Source organism: Bacillus rossius, assembly GCF_032445375.1.
Source record: "Bacillus rossius redtenbacheri isolate Brsri chromosome 9 unlocalized genomic scaffold, Brsri_v3 Brsri_v3_scf9_2, whole genome shotgun sequence".
Classification (NCBI taxonomy): Eukaryota; Metazoa; Arthropoda; class Insecta; order Phasmatodea; family Bacillidae; genus Bacillus; species Bacillus rossius.
This window is the reverse complement of record NW_026962013.1, coordinates 17488437-17512766: the sequence shown is the minus strand read 5'-3', so window position 1 is coordinate 17512766 and position 24330 is coordinate 17488437. Positions and strand designations below refer to the sequence as shown.

The following is a 24330-nucleotide window of genomic DNA, read 5'->3' as shown; positions in this document are numbered from 1 at the left end:
TTGGCAACCGTCGATACTTTTGCTACGCCAAACATCCTGCAGATAGCGGCTCTATCGTGCGAATTAAATTGTGTAATTTTAATTTTCTCAAGGACTTTTAAAATTTGCGATTATTTCTTGTTATGATATTAAAAATGTATTCCAGAATAGTTTCGCTATCATTAAGTTTCATTTGGCACACCAACGCGCTTGGTACGTCCTCCGATGATCATACAAATTATTACTATATACGGATTAATGTCGCCAGATGCGATTCAGCCATATGGACGAAATCAACAGGAAAAATTGAGCTCTGCGCATGAGCGTAATTTTGGCAACTTAACGGCAACAGACAGGACACCGAAATCTGTTGCCTAAAAAATAAGGGACTGGCCGTGTCCTATCGCGCACTGGGAATATGGTTCAGTGTAGCAGGTGCAGCATATTCAACACCTAAACCCTTATTTTCGTGTCTTGGAATACCGACCCTATAATTCCAATTAGCAGCAGCCTTGCTCTGGCGGGCTTGTGCACCCTCTGATTCCCGCCGCCGTCGCCGAGTCGCGGCTAGAATTAGTCGTCGACGTGACCCACTTTCTCGAGAGAGCGTTCATCAAGCTCTTGCCCGCGGTGACGGCTCTTATCTGGGGAGCTTTATTATTATTATTTTTTTGTGGCAAGGTCGCCTCGGCGCGCCGCGCGCGCGTGCGTGGTACGACACCCGCGGCCAAAAGTGAAAACGGAACGTCAGCCCCCGATAGGCTCAGGACTGCCATCTCGCCGCAGCCATTACTATGGTTGCGGTGGGCACACGCCTCTTCGCCACAACGGACCAGGCACCGAACTGGCGCGCCAACCGTACAACCTTATACTGTATTGTTGAAGACAAAAGGATCCTTGTAATTGTCTGTACCATTTACAATTCTCAGTTCAAAAAACATTTATAAAATTCCCCCATTTTTTTTTTTTACCTTTTTCACAGGGAAAAAAAAAACACCAACATGTTAAAGATGAAACCAACGCGCGATCTGCCATTAGCACAGTTCTTGTTTAGGTGTGCTCTGTTGCCAGAACGATTGAGCAAAAAAAAATCTTTTTTTTTTTTAAGGTGGGTGTCCATATGTTGCAAACGACCGTAACGTAGCCCCGTTGCGTAACCTAAATGTACATGCGTGGATGTCCAAAACTTGACGCGAAGATACGCAACGGGGCTCGATCCGTCATTTTGTCTGTCTTTCGCCGTCACATCAAAGGAAGTTACGCCTCTACGAAAAGAACCCGTGTGGACGAGTGGTGTGGTGTTGTTCTTAATTTTCAGACCAAATTTAAAACAAACAAAAAAATCGAATTCCGTCGGATGCAATCTCTTGAAGTTCTTGTATAGTCCACTCACTGCCTGAAACTTAAAATTAGCCAACAAACTCGAACAAACTTACAACTCCCTACCTGTTAATACTTTTGACATCAACCATCTTTCAAGCGAGAGGTGTAAACAATGAAGGCGGTCGCTGCAATTTAATCCGCGCTCGTGGCTACTGATAATCTGTCCTTCTGGTGTATCTACGAGATGGATACGCTGCATAAAGTTTAATTTGGCACACCAACACGCTTAGTAGGTCCTACAATGATCACAAAAGTGACGAGTTAATGGCGCCACACACGGGTGAGCAATCTGGACGATCCCAAAGAAAAACTGAGCGTGGAATTTGGGTAACAGAGCGGCAAGGGACAGGACACCAAAATACGTTCCCTAAAACTGAAGGACTGTCCGTATGTCATAATGCACTAGGAATACGGTTAGTGTACATTTGTATCATATCCAACACAACTAAACCCTTATTTTTTTGTTGTTCTTGGAAAACATCGCCTCCCACCAACGCATGCGCAGATCGAGTTACGGCATCGTCTGCTACATTTGCGGTCTCGTGTCGAGACGAAGTGGGGACAGCTACGTGAGGATGACGGAGGACTGCGGCCTTGCTCGATAATTGGCGTCCTCGCACTTCCTCCTTCTTTCCCGAGCACGCGGCCCTCAGCCTCCGCGCGGATGACGAATCGCAAATTGCCGCCCGGCGCAAAGGTCGTCCGTCTGCCCGGATCCCCACAGAACAAGGAGGGAAATAAAGAAGTGCGACTCTTACAGTGGAAACTGAAACCATGTGTCGCTATCTGTTGGGCGGGCCCATAACTACCAGCAAATAAAAAATTGGCATAGAGGTTCACATACAAAGTTTTTTTTTTTGAATGGGGGACCCCCCGTCAGGGGGGTCCTCCCCGCCAAAAAATAAAAGACTCTTTATTTTAAAAAGAGAATACAAATGGTTACATGAAGGGGAACATTTGGTACATTTACATCAAAAAGAATTACAATAAATTATAGATACATACATAAATTGTTTTTTTTTAGTTAATACGTTTTTTTCTGGTTATATTAAGAATTTTACGTAATTGCTCAACAAGCGTGTCCTTCCTTACCTAAATGTTGCATGGCAGGTTTTAATTGGTTAAAATTCCTTTAAAATTCAGCGATCAAGTGTTTTTCCCTTTTATTATAATAGAGTTCTAGATAATATTATATTACACAATATAAAAATTACATTTTGGTATAATTTTTAATTTTGTGGATAATACCCCTTATTTCTGCATAAAGTTATTTAATTTTTTTTCTAAAAAACTATGCATTATTGTGGCCACTGCTGTACACACAACCCTCCGTAATTAAATGATCTAGTTGGCAAAACAAACCGCAAAGAAATATGATGAGTAGTTCAGATTTTATCCTTGATCTTCGATTCCAGGATTCCCAAAATATTGTACCTTTCCATTCCCCTTAAATATTCCAGCATAAAATTATGGGGACACCACTTAAGGGGCCCGCCTCATCAGGGATGTATCTGTGTTAGTGAGGCGAGATGAATAGTGCGACGCTCGCTGGTATTTCTAGAGCGGTATCGCCTCAAGGCGCAAGTCTCTGAACTGGCGCGCAGTCTTCTCGTCGCGCATTGGACAACTATGAAATCTGAGCAGTTACCGTAACATTGCATGGCGGAGAAATGAACATACAAATGTGATGCAGGGCCTTAGATTTTTCAAGAATCTGTATAGGTGGTGTTATGTCTAAAAAGTACCATGAAAACACGCATATGAACAGTTTTAACTCTTCTAAAAATACAATTTAAAAACTTGATCAGGAAACTAAACTACTTTTCGGCCCTCAGTGAACTCTTAAGGGGAATGGAAAGGTACAATATTTTGGGAATCCTGGAATCGAAGATCAAGGATAAAATCTGAACTACTCATCATATTTCTTTGAGGTTTGTTTTGACAACTAGATAATTTAATTACGGAGGGTTGTGTGTACAGCAGTGGCCACAATAATGCATAGTTTTTTAGAAAAAAAATTAAATAACTTTATGCAGAAATAAGGGGTATTATCCACAAAATTAAAAATTATACCAAAATGTAATTTTTATATTGTGTAATATAATATTATCTAGAACTCTATTATAATAAAAGTGAAAAACACTTGATCGCTGAATTTTAAAGGAATTTTAACCAATTAAAACCTGCCATGCAACATTTAGGTAAGGAAGGACACGCTTGTTGAGCAATTACGTAAAATTCTGTATTATAGAGCTCTAGATAATATTGTATTACACCATTCAAAAATTATATTTTGGTATAATTTATAATTTTGTGGCTAATACCCCTTATTTCTGCATAAAGTTATTTAATTTTTTTCTAAAAAACTATGCATTATTGTGGCCACTTCTGTACACACAACCCTCTGTAATTAAATTATCTAGTTGGCAAAACAAACCGCAAAGAAATATGATGAGTAGTTCAGATTTTATCCTTGATATTCGATTCCAGCATTCCCAAGATATTTTACCATTCCATCCCCCTTAAATGTTTTTCGTAAATAGACCTCACTCGGATATCTTGAGTAGTTTTCAAATCGCGTTGTTTTTTCCTGAAGCTCAGCGCACCGAGTGTGCCTGGTGCGTAGAGGCGAATAGGTGTGTGTTACGCGAGCCACTGTCGCCCTTAGCACCTCGCGCTTTTAGAGCTCGTGCGTCCGACCAGGTGGCCACCTTTTAAATGTATTTGCACAGTATTTACTTTCACAATAAAATACATCAAAATAATACCAAAAATACACTTTCCCTAGAAATTTGTAAGGTGGAATAGTACTAAACCAGGATACGTTTATTTTTTTTTTCAAGCGAAACTTCTTGACAGCCACAAGGGCACATCGAGGCAATGACGCCATCAGCACGTAATGATAAAAGGCATACATGAAAAGGTAGCGCTCAGAGCGAATTAATTAGAGAGTCAGTCAACTGTAAGATTTTTTTCAGGTTTCTCGTCAAAAATAGTAAATACCTACATTACAAGTTAAATAAAGTAATAGCCAAAGGCACGGATGGCAGAAGAAGAGCTCGATTGCATGTTAATGGTCCACTATTTTATTTGCATTAGGCGAAAATAAAGTTATAATTACAGAACAATTTAGTTTCAACGCTTCTTTGTTCCATTTTGCCTAGCGAAAAACTATACTACTACTTTTATTTTTTTAGATGTGCACGTAAAAGCGAGGTATTTTGGCATCACACAAGGGTAATAAATATAGTTTAAAAAACTACAGAAACATGCTTTTAAAGATTATCAAACTAAAAAGGAAAAAATAATTTTAAAATTTAATTTATGACAATAGTATATAAGCAATACTAGTATAAATGAGAAAAAAGCTTGAGGCGCTTTGTGCCATATTTTTTGAATACTAAGCGCCCCATGCTTTTTTCTCATTTATACTAGTATTGCTTATATACTATTGTCATAAATTTAATTTTAAAATTATTTTTTACTTTTTAGTTTGATAATCTTTAAAAGCATGTTTCTTTAGTTTTTTAAACTATATTTATTTTTAACTTTTTCGTTTGATATTCTTTAAAAGCATGTTTTTTAGTTTTTTAAACTATATTTATTTTTAACTTTTTAGTTTGATATTCTTTAAAAGCATGTTTTTTTAGTTTTTTAAACTATATTTATGTATAATTATCATAGGGAAATGAGTTACCGACACTACCTATTACCATCTGAGATAACTATTTGGAGTTGCAACGTCACAAAGAAATGGTAAAGTCTCTACGAATCATTTGCAGTTAGATGTATGGATATAATATTAGAATTTACCGGGGGAAAAAAAACAATTTTTTTTCGGCGTGGCCGGGAGTAGAACCCACGATCGCTGAATCCGAAAGCTGACGTCACAGAGGTCGCGCGCCTTAGACCGCTCGGCTAACGAACGTAATGAAATGGATGGGACATTTTACAGTGATGAGTCACTCACTCTTAGTCGAAAGAGTTACAGACGGACAGACAGAGTTACAGACGGACAGACAAACATACAGGTGAAGCTAATATAAAGCATGTAAAAATGAACAACTGCATTGGCAACACTGCACATTGCTCTCAGTCGCGTCTATCTGGTGCGCGGGAGCTGATGGTGCAGATGCGGGATTGGCATGCGACTGGTTCACGCGACCCTATGACGCCGGGTGCTGAAGGCACAGTCTCTGTGTCTGGCCAGAGCTGGTGAACTTGAACCTTCGAGGTCAGGACAGCACCATCTGCTTCTGACGTCATGAACGGTGCTCCGCGACGAGCACACAACAAACTGTAAGATGGTGCGAAAATATTCAATTCTAGGTTGTTGTTTTTTTTTTTTTTTAATATATAATTTCGTCTCGGGCACCGTTTTTGTTGCGTTCGTTCGCCGTGAAGTTGCTTCGGAGCGCAAAGCGAACACACGCCCGAGCGTGTCATCGGCCGCGCTCTCTCGTCCCAGATGTGGCGGAGGCGGTGACGAAAGTAAAAGTGCAGGCTGCAGGTTCGTAGTGGCAGAGCGGGTTCTGGGGACGTCGTGTCGGGAGAGAGGCGTGTGCGTGGGGGGGGGGGGGGAACTCGTCTGCGCGGCACACTGCACCTCGCGCTAGCTCCGGGCCACTACACTGCCCGGCAGAAGCAGCTCCAAGGCCGGGCAGGGGGCTCGCGGGAACCACACATAACTTAGAAAGTCACAACTTAGAACTGTCATAACTTAGAAAACTTGGAAAAATCCACGTAACTTAGAAACACACAACTTAGAAACACGCAACGCAGAACCGAACAACTTAAAAACGCCATAACGTAGAAAGTCACAACTTAGAACTATCACAACTTAGAACTATCAAAACTTAGAAACACACAACTTAGAACCGTCATAACTTAGAAACACGCAACTTAGAAACGTCATAACGTAGCAAGTCATAACTTAGAACTGTCATAACTTAGAAAATTCTAAGTTACGTGTTTCTAAGTTGTGTGTTTCTAAGTTATGACAGCACCCCGGGGCTCGCAACTGTACATGCGGAATATATGCCAACATCTAAAATTAAGTTTCCAATATGAGAAAAACATATAAATATCCTAAACGTATTAACATAAATAAATAAATAATATTCACGAACATTCTTGGTTATGCAATTAACTTGAGTGGCGTACTGATTATATTTCGAATATTTTGCCAATGCTAAATTATTTTGGTAGCAATGAAATAAGCGTGGCTGCAAAACTAAATCTCGTGTGAGCTTCACTCGGGTGTTTTTGTTGCAATAGAAACTAACTTACGATTTTCAACGTTCAAATTTTGCTGCTATGCAGTTTTCAATACTTGAAACTAAAGATAAAGCATTTTAACATAGTGTTTTGGTTGTTCCGTTTTGAAAACTGAATCATCTTAAACGTATTGCCAGAAACGAACGACCACAATAAAAAAAATCAAGGTTGCTCAACATTTATGTACTTTCGAAAAGTTAACGACTTTCAGGTTGTTGGGTTGCCTCTAAATCCCACGCAAGTCTCGGATTCCGAAAGAAAATAAGAGCGTTAGTTATAGCATTGAGCTGCCACACTTCATCTTCCTTGCTTTGCGGGTCAGGGCAAAAGGGCAACTGCCCAGGGCCCCGCGACCACCTCTTTCATTTACATTTTCATGTTTGCCAAGTTATAATGGAAACTGATGAGAAAGGGAACAATTAATTTGTAACCAGCATGTAATTTAAAGTGCTGGTCAATATACCTTTCGATTTCAATAGGGGTTTAATGATTGTGTATTTAAAAATATATATATTTCAAAGATCTTACTGCCTCGTGTAATGACGCGATTTCTACAAAGTTTAAACGTTACCATTTTTTAAAGAGTATAATTTCTCAGGAAATAACTTGTAAATATCTTAAAACAATTTTGAAAAACTATAATCGGAATTTAAGTTCCAGCTTGTTTTTTAATAATGTTGTTTCGTAGAGTTTCATTTTCCATTTTTCCTTGGTGCAGTCCCCGAACGTCATTTTCTCTGGGGGGGGGGGGGGGGGCGCTATTTCTTCCCCCTTCCCAGGCCACCGGTGAGGCCCCTCTGAAAAAAAATATATATATATTAGGGCCCCCTCAAAAGTAAATGTGCCCAGGGTCCAGCAAATTCTTGGGCCGCCCCTGATATTTCACTACGTGAGCTTCTCGAGATTAATGAAGTGACAATCCTTCACAATCTCCAAGTGCAAATGATGTCGTAACGAAAGAGCGACGCTCACAGGGCAAAGAAAACTGCAACGATCAGTATGTGGAACAGAAATAATATTCATGTAAAGTTACAGATGTTTGTAGATTTCTACATTTACATGAAAAAACACGGTATCAATACAAACTAGTGGTCACAGTAGATAATACTGGCTTCGGATTCTTACCTGGTAACTTAAGCTTTGCGTTGTTCCAGTACCTCCGTTAGTAAAAGTTTATTTGTAAACCTTTTGCCTTGAATAGCTTTCCAGTATTAACTGCGCGCGTTATGAATAATTCGCACATGAATAATTATGTTCTATTAGCTGCAGTACCCGGCGTTGCCCGGTCTAAACACATTTTATTGTCTGCGAGTTAAATCAAACTGGATAGCGCTATATGATAGTGTGTTGGACATAGAGAAATGTCACACAATTACTGTTTGTATGTTTATGATCTATGATTTTTTGTTTACCCATGGCGATCGGTTATTTATTATTTATTATCTTTATATATATATATATATATATATATATATATATATATATATATATATATATATATACATCCAGTGTCCTGATGTTTGTTTCCAGTGAACTTATCACCAAGTCAACCGATTTCGTTGAAAATTGGCATTTATGTGTAAATTTTTTTTCCAACTTGAGAGATAGGATAGTTTTTTATTTCGATTAATGGTCTTAATAATTTACAATTAATAATTATTAATCGAAATAAAAAACCATCCTATCTCTCAAGTTGGAAAAAAAATTACACATAAATGCCAATTTTCATCGAAATCGGTTGACTTGGTGAAGAGTTCACTGGAAACAAACATCAGGACACTGGATTTATATATATTAAGATATACAGAGGTGCCCACCCCCCCCCCCCTCAAACACTATGACTCACCCCCCTAACCTAATGATGCGTCCCCCCCCCCGAAATTTTTTATGCCATTTTCTCAATGATTTGCTCAATTATTTTATAATATTATACTTTTTTAGTATTATATTTTATCACATTTTGCATTAATTAAAACTGATTTTCTAATAATAATTTTGGTCATATCAGGTAATATTTCCATCCTGAACCGACAGATGCCAAAATGCTTTTGTTGAGGAAAGTGCGGGGTTGTCATTTTGATTTACAAGATCCCTTTCAATTATCAAAGAACCAGAAACGTATTTTCACATTAGAAGCTATAATTATGTAAATAATATATGCATTTTTCTCGTCTTTTAACCACCCCTCCCCTGAAATTTTAATGACGCAGTCTGCGTCGTTACCCCCCCCCCCCCTTGTGGGCACCCCTGAGATATAAGATATATATTATATATATTAAGATTTAGGTAAAAAAAAAAAAAAAAAAGCAGTTACAGTGCGGGGCTTGTTTTCCTCGCCGACTGCTGACCAGAATGACTTCAGCTCCAAGGTGCGGCCACGGGCGCTGACGGGACACGGGACCGGCGCGGGGCGGGGCGGGGCGGGTCTGAAGGCGGCTGGCTATCTTTACCGGCGGAACGAGAACGCGCCGGTGGCGACGGCTGGAGGACCGCCAGCGAAGCGCGCATGGGGCTTGACGACGCCGTCTGCCCGGGCGCTAACGCGCGGTGCGCACAGCTTCAAGGAAGAAACAAACTAACTGCTCGAGATATCCGGGTGGGGGTCTGTTTACGGGAAAGCACTTTTTGATTTCGGATCACGTTTTTAAAGAGCATTTTCGTAAGAGTTAAAAAAAAAAAAAATTAAAAGGCGTGTGTTTTTAAGAGTGTTTTCAGATCCTTGAAAGTACTTACGGGACTTGCGTTACACCTCTATCTTCATTTCTCCGCCATATAATGTTACGGTCGCCGCTCGAATTTCACAGTTGTCCTATGGACGACGAGAAGACTGCGCGCCAGTTCAGAGGCAATACCGCGCTAGAAGCACCAGCGAGCACAGAACTTGTTATCCCGCCTCAGTAACTAACACAGATACACCCCCTGACGAGGCGTTTCGTACGGTCAGGGGGTGTATCTGTGTTAGTTACTGAGGCGGGATAATAAGTTCGATGCTCGCTGGTGCTTCTAGCGCGGTATCGCCTTTGAACTGACGCGCAGTCTTCTCGCCGTCCACAGGACAACTGTGAAATTCGAACGGTGACCAACTGTAAAATAGAAGGAAAATAGTAATGCCCAAACAAACATTTTATTTTTTAGATTTTTAATGATTTCTTCTTGGGCATTGGTTTTCCGTTGCTATCGAAAGGAAAATATAATTACTCCAAAACGTAAATAAAAATGCGTAGGCAAGAAAATAAACAGGGTTGGCTCCAATACATACCAAACTCGAAAACATTTCCAACAAATCTATCGAAATCCCCGCTAATACATATTTCATTTAAGCTCTATTTTGTATAAATCTTCGAGTAAAGCAAAGCAATGTACAATGCCGCCCTGTGTGGTTCATAACGTGAACCAGACGCATCGGACTCGCCGCTGCAGAAAGCGAGTCGGACAGCGTGGTCGGACGTCGCGGTGAGGGACACCAGACGGACGGACGCGACTGCGTGAACGCGGCAGGGCCTTAGGCCCGGTGCACACGTGCGGACATTGTCCGCGCGGTGCCGCTGCGGCGCCGGAGCTGCCTTCTCGGAAGGCTTGACTGATAGGAAAAAAATGCACACTCAGCTACGGCGCGGCAGCGGCACCGCACGTCCATTGCACGTCCACTGTGCTTACATTTTTGTCCGTAGATCCCACAGGAACGCAGCGGCGCCGCACGTCCAACTACGTTCCTTAGCACATTGGTGTCAATCGAGCAGTGCACACGTGCGGTCGATTGCCGCAAAGTGAGATGGCAGCATCACGTGAATTTGAAGACATATTAGATGTTGAACTCTTCATCGCAGAAGTTAAAAGTTATCTAGAGATATGGAACGTAGCCGTTGAAGAATACCATGACGTAATAAAAAAAGAAGTGCGTGGATCAACATGTGCCGTAAATTTTGCGAATCGTTTGACGAAAAGGATGACAAGGAAAAAAATCTTTTTGCAAATCTGCCCCTCAGGAGTCTTGAGTCGGTGAACGGATGCACCCAATGTTTCCTAGTTGTATCCAATAAACATTTGTATACTAGGTACACAAAGAATTCCCGTTTACGTTTGCACACATTCATCTCGTTAGTCGGCATCGTTCAGACTGCGGTATTTGTCCGTACTGTGTGAATGTGTTTCTGCGGCAACGTTGCGGCGCCGCAGCGGCGCCGCGCGGACAATGTCCGCACGTGTGCACCGGGCCTAACCCGGCTCTAGGTCGACGGAGCGACGCGAGAACTCGCCCGTTCGTCAGGGACGGCCTCTACGTGATCGAACCAAAAGCGTGATCGGGAAAATAGGTTAAGGAGTGTGGGAAATTCCCCGTGGGTTGGGATAGAGGGGAGGGGGGTAAACGAACTAAGACGGGGCTTGGCGTGGGTCAGTCGTGCACCCGCACGACGAACTCTTATTGGGATACTACTCGAGGGGGGGGGGGGACGGACGAGAGAAACAGTCCTCTCTCCGCTTCCCCCGCCCCCTACGAATCCTCTTCAGACGGTGCTCCAAGGACGCGAGAGAGCCTTCCGTCGTGACTGCAGCGATGCAGCAGTATCTCAATGTGTCGCAAGAGTGCCCCCCCCTCCCCCCCCCCCCACTGCCCCGTCGACGCAACCGCGTAGTCTTGTTAACGTCACCAGCTCGTCGTACTATCCAAACAAGATCTTCAAACTCCTTCTGGATTTTTAAAAAAAATAATATATATATATATATATTTCCCATATTGATCCCGTCTTCATACAAGCTTACTAGAAAAAAACTTCATTCGTGGAGAATTAACCATATGACGAATAAATTAATAACCTTCGTTATATCACAATCTAGCAATTCTGAACGTATTGAAATTTCAATAACTGCACACCATTCTTAAACTAATTTATTTCACAACACATAAGACTGAAGAATAACATTCAACATGAAATTCTAATGTGCTCAGCATATACGTGATTCTTAGGTATAAAGAAAGATTAAGAAAAAAATTTACATTGTGGACAGCAACAAATCAGTGCAGTGATGTGTTAAACAAAATTGGTTTCATTTAATTAGGTACCTGTTTCCATTGTAAACGTCGTTCAAAGAATAATGAGTATAGATCGATCACTCAACCGTCTCCAAGATGTACACGCTTACCAGGAACTGGACGCAAAATGACGTCTTTATGACTTTGCAGCGTGCAACCATCGGCACTTTTAACAAGTGACCTCTCTCGTGTTCACGAGAATGTTTTTAATTAGCATGGACGAGGATTCATAGCTGGAAAATTTGACAGTTTGTTAGGGTTCAATACGCTTTGTTGATATTTGAAAGATTTATCACCTTACTGGCTCTACCTGGCGAAAGAGACTAGCGTGGATATTGCATTGGCCGAAGAGAATACACCTGTTGCATTACAGAACGCAGCGCCGGTGATTTGTCGGGGAAATAGCTACGACCTGTCAACAATAATAAGTAACAGATTTACTGACAAGAAGTAAAACCGACGATCTGCGACAGTTTCATTGCAGGGTTTTATTTTGAAAGAATATTCATTTGTTTGGAGTGGATAATGGTGTTCTTACAATGACTGTTACTCCTACCTCAGCTTATTCTAAAACTACATTACATTTGGAGACTCTTGTATTAAGAAATTGTTATAGTATGCATATATACTTTTGCAGTCTAAACAACACATACCTACGTATATCAACAATCATGCGATCAACTATTGTATATAGTCTTTATTATGAACATTTCTAGTATTTTTATGATACTTCGAGGGTGTCAGGATGCATGGCTACAGGCCGGCCTGTGAGCAGCCAAAATTATGTTTCTACCGCGGGAGACACGAGGCTGTATTACCTTCCAAACATCAACCCTTGAAATGCCTCCGTACGTCATTCTCCCGTCGGTCACGTGACCTGCAGCCAATCGAAAAGCCCAAAAGTTCCAACTGTCCGTCCGTCAAAAGCTTGGAAGTTCTAACTTTCTATGCACGAACGGACAGATTTTGGCCGCGGCAGGCAATTGTAACCAGAACCCAGGCCTGTTGTGTTTGTGTAGTTCGTTCAGATATTTTGTAACATGACATCGTGGTTCTTTAAACTCATGACCAAACAATTTTTTTTTCACGACTTTGAATTTTTCCGAGGAAACGCCAATACAAATGCGTACACAAACACAAAATAAATAGGAAACAACGTCCATACAAATATCCGAGAGAATACATGGATTGTTGGTAGTAGCAACTTAGTTGGGAAAATATTCTGACGGACGGATGAAGGCAAGTCGGAAATCGCTTGGCTAGATAAGTGGCGTTGACGGGCGAAAGAGTGACGGAAGGCTTTACAGTAGAGTCTCGCTTATCTGACACGCCCGCAAAACGCAGGATAAACGAAAATATCGGAAAATATAGAGGTGTTAAGAAATAGCCCATTAAACTTTGATATAATATCACACATTATGAACCTAAAAGCCGTGTTTTTACAACTAAAAAAATTAACTGAAAAAAATAGCTTTCAGTTACAGAAATGTCTGAAGTTAAATAGCGTACTTAAAAAATTCAGTCCTGTAATGGTTCACAGATATTTTTGATTGTAGCCTGCATTCCTGGAACGTCGGTGGGACTTCGGATAGTAAGGGATGTCTGATAGGTGCAGGTCGCATAAATGTGACTCTACTGTACCTGAAAACACTGATGATGATAATGAGTCGTTTCACCCATGAAAGAGTGTCGCGAGCGTAGGCAACGCCAAGGTGATAGCCGCGACGTCCCTATGCTTTCCGAGACAGGAGGAGTCCACGGTGGAAAACACACACAGATATTCAAAAACATGGAGTTCAGAAACTACTACCATTCCATGTTAGGGAAATACACTGTGAGAAGTATACACATGTCGTACAAAGCTTCTCTCTCTCTCTCTCTCTCTCTCTCTCTCTCTCTCTCTCTCTCTCTCACGCTCTCTCTCTCTCTCTCTCTTCGCGTTGCGGTGACGAATGATTGATTGAAGCATCATTTTATGCTGTAAGTTACATTGGCAATGTAACGACGAAGGTTCCCAAAAACTTGGGCATGCATACAATCGACATAATTCCATGATTTAAGAAAAAAGTAAATTATTTATGTTGATAATCTCCTAAACGTATCTTCAGTAACACATTTTTTGTAATAGTTAAACTTAATTTCAAAAAAAAATCATACAGCTAAATAATTATACATATATATATAAAATTACTGAAAACTAAAAAAAAAAAGTTATTATGGTGCTTCACGGAAGTGGTTTTGCAGAAAAGATTAAGCGACTGGTCTTACTAGATTAGACCCGGATATTAATCATATGAGCATCGAATTTGCATTATTTAACTGAGTCGTGCCTAGAGTTGGAATCGAACAATTGATACCTCCATGGTGTCTCAGAGACGGGACATGAAGAACCGCTATCGTTAAACTCTCGTACGTACCCAGCACAAAACAGAAAAAAAAGGGGGGGAATTAAATCAGACGGAAAAAGGAGGGGGGGGGGGGCTTTTTTGGAATTCAGCCTCTTTCATCTAATTACACATTTTCCAAAACTACAATGGCTTGGTCTTTGTTTTAATTTTTCTCACATTAAAAGGCTCCTCTCCTATTGCCCCCTTACCCTTGTTGCGCCCTTGCAAAAGAAAAATCAAAAACATCCTGCTCGTACGTACTCATTTATCGCTACACTCATACACTGCAGAAACAAAGCGCCTACATAGAGATATTGACTGACTTATAACTTCGGACGTAAGTTGGCAGAAACTGATAAACTCATCGAGTGTTTTGATTCGCTTTGTAATAATTACCTACATCTCTGTCGTGTTAAACGAAAGTGGGACGCAAACTTTAAAATAACCTCAAAAAACAAGATCGGCCTTAGTAACGATAATTAACCAGAGTTTTGAAGCACTTTGATAGGCACGCGATAACACGCTCGTAATAACCAACAAGCTGTTCTACACCCTCAAAGCTGTATAATGTTTACTCTTTTTTTCTCTCCTGTGAGCAGATAAGCGATCTCTGCGGTGAAAGAGTCTGGCGTCATTACTCGCTGAGTTATCGGACAGCTCGCCGCTCGTAAAGTCACGTGAACAGGTTCAGAACGCGAGTCGAGGATCCAGGTCGATGTTTTCACAACGGCCACGCGACTTGGCCCGGGCCCGCACGGAACGGGGTCAAGGTGTGTCGCGAGAGGTGTATAAACTGCATCCTCCTCGGGGCGGAGAACCAACGCCCTGATTGGCGGCGGCGATTTGAATGGCGCGCACAATAAGACGGGGCGAGTCGACCGTTGAGTAATGGCCGCATTTGATCGGCGCGACGCAATAAATTCCTGGCGCCGTGCGAAGTTGCTACACCCATTCCGCCACTCACCATAGTACCGTTGGGGAAGGGGATGTTAGGGCCTTGGGACTGTTTGCACGAGGGACTATCCCAAGCATTGGAATACCAACTTGTACCGAAGCAGTATCGCGTGTAAAAGCCCACGCAATAACTGCTATTCCGTACCCGTCTTCGAGTACCCAGTACCCAGGTTGTCCACGAGAACCCACGAACCGAATTCCCTTACTTTTTTTCCCCCTCACTTATCCTGTACTTTGTAATTAATTTCAATTCAGCACCACTTTATTAACACTGCCAGCCACACCATACTTAAGGATTCTTCAATTGATCGACAAAACTGTTCAAAAAGTAACAGAAAACTTGGAAACTATGAACAAAGAAAGTAGTGTTTCTTGCATCGCACCTCCGAGGCACTATCGCAGACGGAAAACAACCTCACACACATGACTGCTAGAAAACACTGGTCACACCAGCATTGCAACATTACAAAGACAGTATTCAAATAAAACACCCGTGGCTATAGGGACCGGAAGAATTCGCGCGTATAATCACTGCTAGGATGGACTCCACAATTCAAGGTACGAGTATACGGGGGCCTATGTCATCCACTCATTGACTGCCATCTTGTGAGACGTCCCAACGTATTTACAGCTTTGGTTTGAATTTAACCTATCGTGAAATCAATCCGCATATTTTTCTAGTCTATACTCAAGGCACAATTCGGAATAGACTGTTATCTGGCCAGTTCATTCCGATTGTTGTGAGGAACCTACCCAGCATTTGACTGGCGTGATTTCTGAAAACTGTGGAAATTATATACCAGCGCCTTTATCGAATTTCGTCAAGATGTCGCTCCCAGGGAGTAACGTGCACTTCGAAAAACATATGCTATAAAAGTTGCAGCATTTTACTTATAGTTTTACAAAAAATATTTCTTGTAAAGTAATTTTTATTTACTGTGCAGACAGAGCCAGTAAGTTTCAGACTTTAAAAATGTATTGAAGCCTAGATAACAGATCTGCCCACGATAAATCATCATCTCTAGACATTGAAGATTACGTCATCTCTTTTTCTTTATTGCGTCCGTTACAAATGCCCATCTAATATAACGACGTCTATTATCAAAGGGCCGTTAAAGACTCAATATTATTAATTAATAAAATTATCAAACTGTTTACTCCCCTGTTTCTACCAGTCTTTCTTTCGACATTTCCTTCTCGTATTTCCAACTGCAGGCCCCACCAAAAGTTAAAGACCATTTAAAAAAATGTAATGTGTTAATACTTGGTTCAAAATTTCTGTTAGAATTTTCTTCTTAACCGCAACAAATCTTTCGAAAACTCATATTCAATGACTTTTGACTACTAGCTAGCAAATGTTGTAAAAAAAAAAGGCAGAAATAATAGCAATTGTAAATTGTTCTCTGACCTGCTATTCGTTTGCGTATCTAACTTACGTTATTAATTACGATTTTTTAAAAGAAACTACAGTATTCTTGCGACAGGTATTATTTTACTAGATAAAAGTTAAGAGCAGATATTAAACAATTTATACCAACTCCAATATAGCAGACATTATTTTATGGCACTATAAATTTTGTTTGTTTTAGTAAATAAATAATAAAATCAGGAATCATAAATAAGTTATTTGATACTGTGGTAATATATAATTCTGAGTGTCACTGAAATTAATATGTTATCCTCCCAGACAGGGGCGCAACAACTAAATTTCCAAAAGGAGGGCAATATGCCTGTTTATAAAGAATCATCGATCCCCCTACAGAAGCGGGTTTCAAGGTGGAAAATGTTGCTATTTAAGCAGTTTTAATATTTAAAAATTGATTACCCAGCACTTTCTTTTCCCCCGTTTGCCCCCACTTCAAGGTTTCAGAGGGGGGGGCAAAATACCCTTGCCCCCCCCCCCCCTGTTGTTGCGCCCCTGCTCCCAGAAGTTCATAACCAAATACTATCTTGAATATAGTGATGAACTTAAGCTTTTGTAGGGACAGGGCCGTAGATTCGAAACGATTTGATCCCTCGTACCCCCGTCGCTCGAACAACGCACACTCGAGCCGATAGACCGACGTCACACACACAACCGACATCGTCGCCGCTGACGACCGGCTGCGTGTGGGAACCAGCCGGCCGGCCCGCTGCCCGCGCGGCCGTAGCGCGCCTTCCTGTGTTGTTGAGCTCGTTAGGCAGCTCGCTTATTTGTCGGCAACCGGTCATTTCTGACCGGAAGCCGGTCCGCAGGAAGCAGGTATGCGCGGCACCATTATCAGCGGCGGTGCCACTACGACTCCGCGTCGCCACAGGGGGCGAGATTACAGCCCCAGTGGCAAGGGCGTCGCCAAGGGGGGGTAGGGGGGGGGCAGCTGACCCCCCCTAGAGCCCTGGAGATTCAAAAAAATGTAGCCAAATGCAAAAAAATACACACTTTTCTCACGACTTGCCCCCCGCCCCCCCCCCCCCAGGCCTCGGCTGGCCATCGGCTGGCGACGCCCTTGCCCGGTGGGTCGGCCGACATTGAATCCACGGGGAGAGGCACGCTTCTTCTACAACGTTCCCAAAGTTACAAAACTATCCAGGGATCGCAGTGAACTTGCAGGTATCTCGATGAGTTTGCTGTCGTTAACATCACGTTCCCTAACCTTGAACAGGAATCAACAATAATAATCTTATTATAGTAATCAAAATTTAAAAAAAAATTGTTGAGTCTACAGTAAAAAAACCTTGTTTTTTTTTCGTCTGCACTTACGTTTAACTTGTTTACAGAGAAACACGTAACACATATTACAACATTTAGTATGTGTTTGTATTTATCAGCAACAATATTATATGTTATTTTTTTAACAATGTACTCTGAGGGCATATGAGAAGTTTTATTTCCGTATTTAGTTTTCAAACTGTACTTTCATAACCGTGAAAATGGCTAAAACGCATGTTTTCAGAATATTTTTTTAAAACATGAAACATCCGGTGCATATTCTTGAAAGCAGTCAAGGAACATGCATTACGCCTTTATCTTCATTTCTCAGCAGCTATACATTGTTATAGTAACCGCTCAAATATTATAGTTGCCCTATGCACAACGAGAAGACCGCGCGCCAATCAATGTGTTGCGCTTAGAGGCGATACGCCACTAGAAGCACTAGCGAGCGTCGCTCTTATACCGCCTCACCAACACAAATGCAAGCATGACTAGGCGGGCTCCATAATACGAACAATTTTAACAGTTTAGAAGCACAATTACCTACCTCAGAGTTGCAATTCTTTTTTACAGCGGAAGATGTGTTACGTGAATGGTAAAACGTGGCGGAAAATTTCTGTTCGCCAGTCAATTAGTCTCTGCTCTCGTCAGCATGCTGCGGTGATGTGAGGAAAGGTCGGTTGAAATTGGTTCCATCCACACGCTCTGGCAGTTTAACAACCCAGGATGATGTAAGTACGAGAACCCGGAAAATATTATGTAGGTACTGCTAGGGAAAAAAACGTTGCGCGTCTGTGCTGCTCCTTCTGCTTGAAAAGTTTAATCAGTTATGTGTGGTTCGTTCACTAAGAACACTGTTACGTTATTTTATCAAATGTCCTCTCGCACACTATCTAATTCTTATTTTTAAATTGCTTGAAGTTCAACTTGTACAAGAAAAATATGACTGCGAATGACGTCACTGAAACGCGATCTCTTCTGTGAAGGGATTGGGTGGAAGCCATTTGCACCATATGGTTTTGTTTATAACCTGTTATAGTTATTCTTTGCACATGTGTACGCAGAAATGGTTAAAAAATCTATCATTCCTGCCAAAGGAGAGAATTTGAATTTGGAAGCAAACAGCATGCAAAGAGGTTCTATTCTCTCCCCCCACCCCCCTTCTGCTGGGCCGAAATTAAATTCTGAGTATGCCCTTAATTCGTTGATGCTAAATGGTTTCAGGTTTCACACATTTAAAATCCTCTCTTTATAAAATAACACGTTTGCATATGTATTAAATAAGTAATATTTGATAACTGCTACGCTTTAAAAAATATTAAGCATGCAAATAAACACCAAACCAGTTTTCAGTGGAAGATTGTCAGAAAAAAATTCTTTAATTTACAGGGTTTATGTGGTATTATTGTATTGTACTGATAAATTATAGGTAAAAATGTGTTTTTTATTAGAGCTTTGATGGTGTGATACACGTTTTAAAAAGTTTGTTCAACTATTTTTAAATAATCTTGGACGGAACCATTTACGCGAATCAAAAACAATTTTACTAATTTTTTTTACAGAAAATTTTGTAACGTAAGTAAGAATTAAACGATAAACTAATCATTTTATCAGCTCTTGTGTGACATTTTTTTAGTGTATCAACAACGACTTAAATTTAGTTCTAGTTACATAGCAGAACAATTTTTTTTAAAAAAGGTTACCAGAATTTTGGATTTTTTAAATTAACCGTTTTAAGAATAATACTTGTGTCTGCCGGTACTGCCAATTATTTAACTAAATAGAACTTCATACAAATCATCTAAATGGCAGCAGAATAGTTTTGAAATAGTAAATATTAAATGTTTTATGTAAACTACAGCCAATTTTATATTTATGTTAATTACTTAATGGCTTGCTGGCGGGAAGTCGTAGACAAAGTCGTACAACAGAAACCAAAAAGTTTGGCCTTTGCCAAAGGTGCCGTTCCGGATTTTGCCTAACTTAACTTCAAGAAACAAACACACACGAAAAAAAGTTTCATGTCCCACTATGTCTTGGTTCAAAACAGGTTTTTTTTCCCCCTTGTGGAAGTTTCACGTGATTGAAGCATGGATGCAAGTCTTTAGGTTGGCTGTAAACCCAATTCTGACACAAAGCAGAAGAAAACACTAAATACACGAAGTAAAAAAAATAAATTGTATTAAAATGTATTACATTAACAAATGAAACACCAATTAACATCCTGGATAGCTTAGTTATATGAACATATACAAAAAAATTTCTCGAATGGCCAAACATATATACTAAGGCGGGACATTTCTGTTATTCAATAATCAATTTGCAATATCCAGTTTAGTGACTAAGTTTGGATAGAATACAAGAAACACCCAAAGCAAATATGTAGATGGTAGGTGTACGTGTGTATATACACATGGGGTTAGATCCCGGGGAGCAGGGGGGCCCGGGCCCCCCTTGAACTTGGGAGCCCTTCACTGAGGAGACCCGTTTGCGCTTGCAAAATTGTGACACTGAAATTAGGTTTATTTATGGAAAAATTATCAGTATATTGTAAAGTTTTCTGCTTATTGTATGCATATAGGCCAATATATTGGCTGTATAAAACATAAGATAACTCTATCCGGAAATTACTTGTGCAAAACTTTTGGGCAGCTCCCCCCCCCCCCCCCCCATCCCATGGAATCCTAAAGATTAACGCCCCTATATATATATTTCTCTTCTGAAAAATTTTACTAATTACTTACAATAAAATGCTTTTTCACACCCTTCTGCTTAACATTTTCACAAGAGGGAGTAGCGTAGGCCTACATACTTATTTATTCCCCCCCCCCCTTCACCAGCCGCTACTCTTAAAACACAGTAACATTGTCCTGAAACGGTTCACAATCCCATCGAAAAACTTCGCTATGAGCAAGAAGGTATTGTTAACTCACAATGTGCGAACAAGAAAAACTTATCTACAAAATGTGAAAAACCAAAATGTGTTAGATTTTCCCAGATGAGTTTTTTTTTCAGAAACAAATCGATTGCTTGATAACATATGTCTTCTTTAAAGAACAGACTTACGTAACAAATATGGTTCCATACAATAATTTTCTGATAGTCTTTACTTTTTACAGCAGTTTTTTTTCCGTGTCATGAAACTGCTGTGCACATTGCAAAAAAAAATTGTGGCTGTTTAAAATTTGCTAAAGCGAACAAGGAGCGTATGCAGAATATATATTTCAGGGAGGGGGTGGATAGTATCACTTTGTACGCTGTTTGCTTTCAAATTATTTAATTTTGTCGTTGGGAATGATAGATTTTTATGTATTTGTTTAGGATTTCGTAGATATCACGATATCCCCTTCTACGCCCCCATATGTGTAGGCCTACAGAATCCGTGAATATCGATTTTCTAGATAGAGCGCTCCTTTAACTTGGACTTCTCACTATCACGCTTGATGGTGACAAAAGCAATAATTAAATATTTAATAATTTTGAAAAAAATATTAAACTGTTAAAAGAGTCATGTCAAGAATACATTTAACACATTGCTATTATTAATAGAACAAAAACTGTTTAATCAATGATCTTAAAGATAAGAATAAATACGCACACGACGTACTGCAGCTTTGTGCTTACTTGACTTTTAATTTTTATACTGTCGGAAGTACCTATGCGTTGAGAACCAATCATTTACATTAAGTTGATAAGTAAGATATAAAGGTGTAAATGACAGCTAAAAATTTTAACGAAAACGTTATCATTATGTTAGCAGCGTATTGTTCCGATCGTGTTTCAAACGGAGCTTTATACTACAAAAAAAAAAAAAGCCAGAGATATGATTTTACCGATAAATATATATAATGTATATTTTATTTTTAAATTTTCTTTTCACAGTTTGGCAGCTTAAAAGTTTTAAATATTACAAATAATCTAGTTACCTTTTATTCATTTAATTTTGCGATATTATTTTTTAAGAATTTGTCTTATTCATTCACGTAAAACAAATACGTAGAAATCATGTCATGCTTGATAAAGTGTTGGGAAAAAAAGATGATCGATATGTTTGAATTAGGAGTTATGCAAAATCACCTTTAAAAAAACGATGTAATCACCGAAATGCGGACTAAAATAATGGAACACATGCCGGGGTAGCGCTGGCACTTGTGCCCCTCTTGCTCGCTGGACCGTGCCAACAACCCCCTAGCTGACGCACAGCTCTTTGAACCATCTGGAAGGTTCGACACGCGTCAAGAAGAAAAGGGGGAGGAGAGAGAGACACGTGCGACAATGACCATGGGGCAAAACAAAATTGGGGTTCTGGAGAGGACGGCGCATCGCTCAGATTCAGTAAAACGTCAAATGGTCCTGCACATAACAAAAAACTTGTAATATAACAATTACTTATGATCATGATAAACTTTTGTTTTACAAGTTTTTTTTATGTCCAAGATATTTCGACGTAATAAATAAAAACAAGCAGCGAGTATCATGTACCAGAGGATCATGCCATCAGGATCGCGGGATGAAAATGGATAGAGAGAGAGAGAAGAAGAAAAAATAAATATTTCTTCTTTCCATGCGAATTTTGCAAAATAGAGAATAGCGTAGTTTACGGATGCACAAACCTCCTGTCTAAACGTGTTGCGTTATTATATGCATGCGATCGCGACATCTCAAGACATTACCACCTACCTCGAAAGAGGGGGGGGGGGGGGGCGCTCCAGCCAAACCTTCCCCCCCTCCCTCCACCCACCCCACTTATTTTCCAGGCCAGGTGCGAGCCATATTTCTTTCTTTCCCCCCTTTGGTCGGTAAAGGTTCCGTGCACGTTCTTACCTGCATGAGAGGCAGTCCCCCGCGCCCGCCTGCAGCTGCGCTGTCGCCCTTGTTGTTCTGGGCCGCAGGTGTTGTCGGCCGAGTCTTCCTCTCGCCCGTCGTCGCCAGATTCTTCGCTTCCATGTTCGCGGGCCCGCGAGCCAACTCAACTATTCCTCCGCCCGAAGAAACACGGAAAAAAAAAAAAAAAAATCTAAAACGTGTGGCTGGAATTCTTTTCTCGAGATATGTTCGCTTCAGAAATGTAACTGTCGTCTTCAACTTAGTTATATATATATATTTTTTTTTTGCGTCGAGTCCGTTTTTTATTTTATTTTTTAAATGTAAATTTTTTTAGTTTTTTTTAATATAATTTTTTTTTATTACAAAAGAGATACAATTTTTTCGAGTGTGGTTTCGCTAACGATGTTGTGATAACGAATTCGTGTGACGGGTACCCAGGTGAAAATTATTTTTAATGCGCTCGCAAATCTTTCACGTTTCTCAACCGGGCGAGAAGATTGTTGATTAGGAGAGACGAGGGATAGGGACGAAAAAAAAAAAAATTGTTTAAACCTTGAAGTGAAATCGGAAAAGAAAAAAGAATAAAGTATATGTATTTTGTTTGTTTTTTTCGCGAGTGCCTGAGAGATTCGAGAGCAATATTTTTCGCCTTGCGTACCCCCCGAGTGACTCGACGCGTTCGGTATCACACGCCACACTGGCTTGGCAAGAGGACGAGGGGAATCGCTCCTTCTCTTTCTAGGCCGGCGCGGAAAAAGGGGAGCCAACCGGGCGGCGCTAAACCATTTGCGCGACGCTCGCCGCCCGCGACTACTGCGCATTCGGCCCCGCGCATCCGCCATCTTGTCGGCCCGCGTGACGCCCGGGAAGCCTATAGTTCACAGGGACGTGAGCCACGCCCGAACACTTCTGTACCTCTCCGAAGTTAGCCGAACGCTAGTGAAAAAAAAAATATATTGCAAGGACGTATATATTTTACGGTCACACAGTCTTTTAAATGATGCTAACCTAAACAATCTTTCATTTTCGTTACGATAACCTTACCTAACTTAAATTAACCTACCTTCCCGGAAGAAAAAAAGAACTACTACATATTTATTTCACTGACCGAACCTAACAAACCATTTTACTTCGGTTAACTTCGGAATTGTTCGGGTTGTGGTTGTGGCTTCCATCCTAGTGAATTGTAAGCTATGCTGTGTCACCTATCCGACACGCGCGCTTGGTAAGCGTCGAGATTCATTCGTAACTTGATCGTGTGGGTAACTCGGGAAAACTTAAGAATATGCATTAATTGTGAGGGGGAAAAAAACACAAAGAGAACCGATCATACGGAGCGAGGTGGCGTTTATGACCTACGCTACGTATATCGCATTGGATGCACGCCGGCTTTAGGTGCTAAGGGTCCTGTGTTTGATTCCCTAGTAACACATGGGTGTAAATATAATCGTCTTAATAAGTCAAAAAATACATTGAAGTCTGTCAAACGGTCAAATTAAACTAATTAATGTGAATATAAACTTATATCTAATGATTGGTTCGTATGTTTAAAAAAATAAGTAAAATTTGGACTCATATTCGGAAAGATCCAAGTTCGAATTAATGTAATTTAAATGTTATAATTTACGATTATCATAAATGTACCGCGTTGGTGTGTCAGTGCGTCATTTGTTTAAATATCCTGCTTTTTGAAGTTATACTTCTTTGGACGCGTTATGAAAAAACGATGAGATAGAAATTTTAAGATGCGCGCGCATCACTGTAACACAAAATTAACAGGTTGACGCTGCCCGCTAAAC

The 24330-nt window shown here is 40.6% G+C and overlaps 1 protein-coding gene across 1 annotated transcript in view; it reads right to left on the bottom strand.

Moving 5' to 3' along the window:
* LOC134543141 (terminal nucleotidyltransferase 5C) overlaps positions 1-23285 on the bottom strand; it is a 191751-nt gene extending 168466 nt beyond the window's left edge. Inside the window, exon 1 of the mRNA XM_063387990.1 lies at positions 22529-23285. Within this exon, the coding sequence (XP_063244060.1) occupies positions 22529-22651 (123 nt within the window). The 5' untranslated portion in view covers positions 22652-23285. The remainder of the gene's footprint in view (positions 1-22528) is intronic.
* Positions 23286-24330: the final 1045 nt, after the last annotated feature.